Source organism: Diplotaxodon limnothrissa, linkage group LG8 (assembly GCF_057381915.1).
Source record: "Diplotaxodon limnothrissa isolate DT_005_m linkage group LG8, D_limnothrissa_male_GT1.1, whole genome shotgun sequence".
Classification (NCBI taxonomy): domain Eukaryota; kingdom Metazoa; phylum Chordata; class Actinopteri; order Cichliformes; family Cichlidae; genus Diplotaxodon; species Diplotaxodon limnothrissa.
The window spans coordinates 25137550-25145480 of NC_140603.1; the positions used below are offsets into that span (position 1 = coordinate 25137550).

Below are 7931 nucleotides of genomic sequence, written 5' to 3' on the forward strand. Positions count from 1 at the left end.
TATGTGTCTGTCTTACACATATCCTTGCATAAATGAGACGGTTATTCCCTTGAGGCTGAGGTGCAATGCTGCATTTCATGCCTAAAGTCTGTTTCTGTCACACCATTCAGCTCTAGTAATTAGCTTGTAATGAGTTGAAATAAGGAGCTGTATCAAGGGCTGCGCGGCCCCAGAGGCAAATTGTTAAGCATCTTTACTTTAGGTTACTCAATTGCATCCGTGTGTTATTTCTGTTAAATATTGGTGATAAACCAAAAGCAAAGGCAGACAGATTGGAGCGCTGTACTTGTAAGCAGAACAATTTAACAGTCACAACATCTGTTGCACACACTCGAAAATTGTGTCGGAGCAGGCAGGAGGATGCAATTCCCTGTGTCAACACTTGGTCTACAGTCACGCTTTCCCGTTGCCACACACGGCTAGAGTGGTTTTTCATCTCTCAATGCTGGCTTAATTCTTTTAGAGTGAAGTAATGCCACTTGAAGTGCCTCAGTGTGTCTTGCTGGTCCACTGTGAATGGATGTTTTTGTGTTGCTGTGCTGCTAAATAGACTGGTATGAATAGAATGCTTCTCAGACCTAAGTGTTTTAAGTGTTTACAACTGGGTGACAATATTGCAAACAAAAACACAAATACTGAGCCATCCCACACTCTGGCTCTCCTTTATTGAGAGGAAAAACGATATAGAAGAAAGGGGGGAAAAAAGGAGGTATGTTAAGGGGAACGTGGCTTGTGCAGTATCTGCCTTTGATTAATTCGTGAGGGAAAAAAACAGGATACTTTCTTTTAAAGAGAATCAAAATGTAGGATCGTTTTTCCTATAATTCAGCACACAAAAGTTTCTGTTTGGACTTTTATAAACTCTGCTGACATGGAGAAAACAAAAGCTTTTATATAGGGGTTTGACATAGGCATGAACCAGGAGGCACAGGGAAATCTGAGACAACTGCCATATGTATGACATATGTGCTGTGCAATATCCAGCGAGAGATCTGTTCTTTGAGTGTGCGCCAACAGCAATGTTTCTGTACATGATTATGAAAGGCCCGAGAGAGCAAGAAATTTCTGAAACGCTCACGATTATCAGCACCCTCTCGGTGGTATACCACTTTGAAGAGAACAGGCTTTTGTTATGCACCTATTGCATGCTTATAAGAGCGTCTTTGGGAAATTATCCAGTGACATTTTTGGCACAGTCAACTGTGCATATGTTCATTGTGGCAAGGTGATTAATCAGACGCTGCCTGGCCGATTGGCAGTTTGCTTTCATGGCAATTAGATTACCATGAGCAGTCCCTGCTGAGCATTCAGTGATCACGTTCCTTTTTGTTTGGTGCATGGAATGTTTCTTGACATGAATACAATAGTGCTTCTAGCTCAACCTGCAGCAAGGTGGAAGGTCACTGGTGAGAATGTGCTGAGAACTATTATTTCTTTACACATAGCAAGAATGGAATTCAGACTGAGTTAAAATGTGAAGCAAAATAACTTTAACAATGCTTCAGTGCTCTCAATATACTCTTAAAGTTGATGGTAGTGTTGGAAAATGCACTGCACAATACAAAACTGTGTTTTTATTTCATCCTTTTACCTTTTCATACCATTCGCACAGAATGGCACAAAGGCTGTATTTATGCATTTATTTATACATATTGTGGCATTATCACCATCATGACTCGGCCATTTGAATCATTCTGTTATGGTGATGTACTGTAAAACCCATTGTTTTGTTCACCCATAGGAGGCGCTGGTGTTTTCATATGGAACAGGTGGCCTACATACACTTCCACTGCATTTGGTGAGGTTCCTGTGGCTGCCTGCTTTGAATGTTATATAGCCCTATAGGCGACTGGTTCCAATTGGTAGCCCCCATCCAATCCTTTCCCTCAGATTCCTCTTACATGTTAGGTTTTATATGCCACACTGTGTAACACAACACCAACCCCTGTCTTGCTGACGTGGTGTGGTCAAGGTCTTAGATCCTGAACATATAGATCTGCTTATTGGTTAAAGTCCCGAAGACAAATTGACCTTTGCCATCTCGTGTTGACGGTTTTCTTGTGCACGTTTCAGTAGCAAGTCATCCTTCATGCTTTGACCATCTTTGACCATTTTGTCCGTCTGTACTTGTGCTGTGTTGTAAATGTAAGTGTTTGCATGTGTTTGCTTTTTAGACAGCTGTGGCTGTAAATTGATGCCTTAGAATAACACAATAACTTCATGTTCATTTTCATTCTAGCCTCAACATCTTTAACTGCTACACATGGAAACACTACAGAGTCACACCATACTCACAACATAAACCGCTGTCTCTTCTTTTTTTGGCTTCTCAGGGCAGCGACAGTGAGTATGAGGTGGACCCTAACCGTCAGAAGACCCACTCCTTCGTCAACCACTACATAAGTGATCCTACCTACTACAACTCCTGGCGTCGCCAACAGAAAGGCATATCCCGGGCGCAGGCCTACAGCTACACAGAGTCAGAGTCAGGAGAGCCGGATCACTGCGCCCCACCACCGCTGCCCCCTCTACCTCCACTGCCCCCCCAGCTGAGTTCACCAAGCCCTCAGCCTCAGCAGGCTCAGGGCCAGCCCCAGGGCCAAGGCAGCCTCTTTAGACCCAAAGGTAGCCGGACTCCCACCCCCTCCCAGCAGAGCTCCAACCCTCCGAGCCAGCACAGCACCTTGTACAGGCCCCCCAGCAGTCTAGCCCCTGGCTCACGGGCCCCTATTGCTGGCTTTTCCTCTTTTGTGTGAAAAATACTGAGGACATAGAAACTTCTGAAAATACCTACCCAACTTGTGTTGAAGAAGAACATAGCATTGCAGTCAGCCCAATCAAGTCGCTCATTCTTTATTTTCATCATCAATTTATTTTTCATAACTTACATGTTATTTTTTTTTTGTGAGCTTGGATGTATCAAAACATTATGATACTTTTTGAGGCGTTTTTTTGTCTAATGTGTGAAAATGTGCCAGTGTAAACTTTGGTTTCGCTCACCGGCTGATAAAAACAAAAAAAAGGTCTCTGCAACATCTATTCACTTTTATTTTGTTAGTTGAAATACTTGCATGGCTTTATCATTTATTTCCTTCTTTTTACTTTTTTAAACTCATTCAGTGGTAATATCTGATTCTGTACAAAGTCACTAGAATCTTTGAAAACACACACACACACACACACACACACACATATAAATATATATATATATACATATATATAAATATTCTATAGTAGACATGCCTAGAAGACAAAATCAAGTCATTGCTGACTCTACTTTGACGAAGACTGATATGACAATATGATGGAGCCATATTGTGGAAGTTAAAGAACAATTATTTGTTTGGACTGGATGTAAAAACAAAAAGCTGCCAGCGTAAAGGTGGAATTTATGCCAAATCGAAGACATTTAATGTGCTGGTTGTGAGAGTTTTAAAATGACATTGAAGAAGCAATCATGGATTAAAATGGAAAAACTCTCTGGCCTATAACATACACATACATAAAAAAAAAAGTCAGACAGCATTTGGCCATAGTAGTAGGTCAAATGTCAGTGACTGCGGCGTGCCTGAAGGATCCTGCAGATATATGAAAAGAGTGTATATCTGTTTAAGTGGAAGTGTTTAAGTCTGTTTTTTGTGAGTGTGTTACAGTGGATCGAAGATGCCTTGATAGAGAAAGACATATTTATGATCTCTGGCACCAATTGTGAATGGACTGTTGATGGTGCCCCGAGACTTTGGCATCGTGTTGCCTCATGTGGGCCGGGAATCAGTTTGCATACAAAACCCATATCTCATATTTCACTTTTTGCTGGCTCACATAAACACTCACGAGTCCGATTCTACTGAAATGCTTTGGAATCCAATTAAGAGGTGAAGTCTCAAAACTGTCATCAGGAACTGTTATAAGGGAGCACAGCTGCTAGTTCTACAGTGTGATTTTGATAAGAGACCAAGAGGATTCCCACCACCCCCCTGTTTTCTTCCCTGCTGAGATAACTTTTCGCTGTCACTGATCACTATCGCTGGGCAGCGCCGAGCCTGCACCAAGAGATGATGTCATTGAATTGCCTCACCTCTTTTCCTTTTATGTAAACAACCACTCTGTAATATTCAGGTGTGACTGTATTGTCCCAGATGCAATTACGTGTGTGCGCGTGTGCATGTGTGTGTGCGTGGTCACTCTTCTCGTGTGTAAGCTTACAGATCATTCACTTTATGTCTGTTTATAAAGAGATTGTTCTGCAGCAACTGTAAACCTGCCCGGAGTAACGCCACAGAGGGCTGACGTGGTCCAACCACCTGCCAGGCGCACTCATAACGCTATAGTGAAGACTCAGTGGTGTGTTCTTAGTTTTCATAGTTCAAAAAGCAGAAAAAAAATGTCATCTACTTTTTTTTTCAATTATTTGTGGGGTGATTTCATTGTACGCAACAAAAGCTTATCATGCAGAATCTGAATGAATATATGATCACAGTACATTTCTGAAATAAATTATTTTTCAATGTTAACCGTTCTGGTATTGAATTGTGAAATGTAAAGGGGAGATGGGAGGAAGGGAAACATGCAAACAGTGGTGTTAAAGGGACTTTTTCAGACTAGGCAGAAAAAAAGGCCTTCGTTTAGAAGCAGTAACTCCAACTTTTGCCACAAACCATGACCACATGACCTCTGTAGCTGTGCCACAGTAATCAGCAGATTTCCATTTTCAGTAGCACCCATCTAATCTATTTCCTCTGTAAACCTTCTCAGGCACTCTAGCACAGTAAATAACATACATGGTGATCACAGTAATCTCTTATTCATTCTTATTCAGCTCTAAGTGTGTGCATAATCAACTGATTTCAACATTATTGAGGACCTATGTGCAAATCGTACCACACCCATTGATCACTATCTACTCCATTCCTCTTGTGTGTCTGTTTAAATCTTTCACAATGCCAGTCGTTTAGTTGTTGGCTTACTTCCCAGATCCAGTTAATTGGTTGGTAAACTCTGAATATGCCAGAATATGTGGTAAACACACCAAAACAGCAAATGTTTGAAGACTTTACGTTAACTTTCCAATCTTTGTAGCTTTTAGAATAAAGAAAAAGACTGGACTGATAGACCTCTGAAGCTTCCCTGAGTATCACGCGATGTTGGGCCACATGCTACGTCTAGACATGGTTTCTTCAAACTGGGCATCATGGTTCGTGGAATCACCTGAGTAGTTTTTCTTCAGACACAGAAAGTAGTCCCTTGCTTTCTATTGAAAAAAATGGCCATTGTGCCTCTAAACATGACACAAAAATTTCTGCAAAGTGCAGCAAATACTATTTACTGTAACATGTGATAAAAACCTTAAAAGAAAACAGAGTGCACAACGCCAGAAGCAGTCTGTTTACAAATGAGTTCTGTAAGCACTTGGGATCTGTCCATGGCTAATTATTTAATTAAATCACATCTAACCTTGTGTTACTCAGGGTAGAAATAAATTGGATCATTGAAGATTCTTTGAAATGCTGTTATCTGGTTACAAAGTCCCATCCTGACTTCTTCAGCTTTCTCCTGGTTTCCAGATAACCACAAGTGAGATAACTCAGTCGGGCCTTTGACCCCTGTGACTATACATTAAGTGATACCAATATCTACTCAGGACATAGGTGATGCACTGAAAATATATGTGCAAACATTATATGCAGTAATACAGAAGCACATGTACAGTGTCAGATGGTGTTAGATGCTAATTGTATCACAGTCAGTCACTTGATCCAATGCTAACCTACTAACCACATAGGCATGAGAAGAGAGGAGATTAGATGGGATAGGATTGGACAGGGAATTGGAACAAGAGCGTCCAGAGCACTAATCCCTTTTTTGAAAACACATGGGAAATTTCCCTCCAACAGAAGAATCACAGACCGGAGGTTTTTCACTTGTTGAAATGTTCATTTCCTTCTGTCTCTCTCTTTCTTCTACCCCTCAGGAAATGACTGACAGATAAGAGTGAGTTGGTGGTCCCTTTTTAAAAAGGGAGCCCAAGGTGCTAAATAGCCCTGATGAGTTTGAGAACCCTCAGTTGGAATATTAAAGGATTCAGACAGAAGGTGTAGTTCAAAGGAGTTTGAAACCCTGAATTTAATTGCCTCATTTGTGAGCTTCACTGAGTGTGGCTTGGGGATTTGAAGAGGATATACTGACAGTTGGAGAAAGGATACTAATTTGAGAAATAGGATGTTTCCTCTGTGCTGTTCATAAATGCCTTCCTAATGTATTCTTTGTATCAAGCTTAAATTGTTTTCTGACTTAGTGTACATTATAGGCAAGAGCAGAAAAATGGCCTCAGTCATTTCTGAAAGACCCTTTGCCCCAGAGAACCCCACTGTTCTCGCAGTTTGAAAAGACGCTAACTTTCCACAGTATGTGGGGAAAGTAAGACTTGGGAATGTGAGGCAGCTAAAAAATTGTGACATAAATTGTTTTCAGGACTCATAGTAGGTCACAATTATTTATATCTCAGTTGAGAGGCTTTTTATGAGAAAAGAGAATACCTTTTGTCCCCATTTACTGTAGTCATTTAGGCTGTGTGCAGTATATAACAAAGAACACAGAGCCACACAAGGAAGCAATAAATGAATAAGGGGCCTGCTTCAGGGAAACCTGCCATCAAAGTGTCATGTTCCTGCCTACCCTCGCTGAAGTTCTGACAGACTTAAACAGAGTATGCCGTAAAACAATACACCACTAATTGGCTCATCATGTTGAAATATAAGCCCTAATGATATTTACAGGTGGGAAAATTAGGCTTTGACAGACAGGTGGGCGTCAGTGGAGAATTAAAGTTCACACCTGAGGCCCAGCTTACTATTGTAACCACACCCACGCACACACACATGCTCATTTGTATGTGGCCTGGATGATTTACACATCAGACATTGTAAATTTGCTTTGTGGGTGTGAAATTAAAGGCCATTTTTAATGTAATCTGGAAATTGTCAGGAATAATTGGAGAAAAGGGCACTATGTCTAACCTAATTACCTCCATGGCTATTATGAGTTAGTGATCATATAAATCAATGTGCCTGGACCTTTAATTATAGTAATAGGCTACTTTTCAGTGCATTTGTTCTAATACTACAAATTAGAAAAGAGAAGAACATTAACTCCTGTTGTAATTGTGTGCTCTTGCACTAAGTGCACATTTCTGAAATTTAGCATGTTTGAAACCAATAGCAGTCATTTATGTGGTGCTAAAAGGCTAACGTGAGAAAACATACTGATTTAACCATATTAGCATGACCTTTAGTGCATTGTTATTCACCTTCTTCACAAGTTAGATGATACATTGATTCAGTGTATGTATATGATATATGAAGTTCTGTCCACTTTTAACTACTAGTCTATATACAAGCATTTGTAAACGCGAATTTTATCTACATATATATAACAAATAAATGAGTCTAATACGTTTTTTTTTTTTTTAAGCTGTTATTTTATGGAGCTAAATATGGGTGCAACATTACAGAACAGCAGATTTCCTTGTTTCATAACAGCAAGCAAGATTTTATTATTTTTATCTGTGTTTAGATCATGGTTTAGATGTGCCAGTAGGCAAATTCTGTTGCATTTGGGCATAGCAGAGTTTGGCTATAACCAGTTTCCCCTGCCAGCCTCATTTCTAAGGTAGCCCGTGCGGTACAAAAAGCCAGACGGTGGTTGCTTCTCCCTTAAGTGTTCAAATGTTTTACTTCGCAGCAACTAGTCCCTGTCAGCTAGCTTGGGGAACAGCCTTTACCACTCACTGGGTCAGGCTTGGGATACTCAAGTTGAAGTCCCAGCTATTGTTAGGCGTTGTGGATAAATGGCGCTCTGGCCCTTTAAACCGCAGCAGGAGGTGGTGCTCTCCAGCGCGGGAGGGGAGGGGGAGGGGAGGAGGAGGAGGAGGG

At 40.9% G+C, this 7931-nt stretch overlaps 1 protein-coding gene across 3 annotated transcripts in view; it reads left to right on the forward strand.

The window, feature by feature from the left end:
• Positions 1-2756, forward strand: part of sdk2b (sidekick cell adhesion molecule 2b) — a 295188-nt gene extending 292432 nt beyond the window's left edge. For 2 of the 3 annotated variants that reach the window (XM_085360965.1, XM_085360966.1), the window contains 2 exons: positions 1742-1798; positions 2334-2756. In XM_085360965.1, the coding sequence (XP_085217091.1) occupies positions 1742-1798; positions 2334-2756 (480 nt within the window). The remainder of the gene's footprint in view (positions 1-1741; positions 1799-2333) is intronic. The other variant, XM_085360967.1, reaches the window with a different exon arrangement.
• Positions 2757-7931: the final 5175 nt, after the last annotated feature.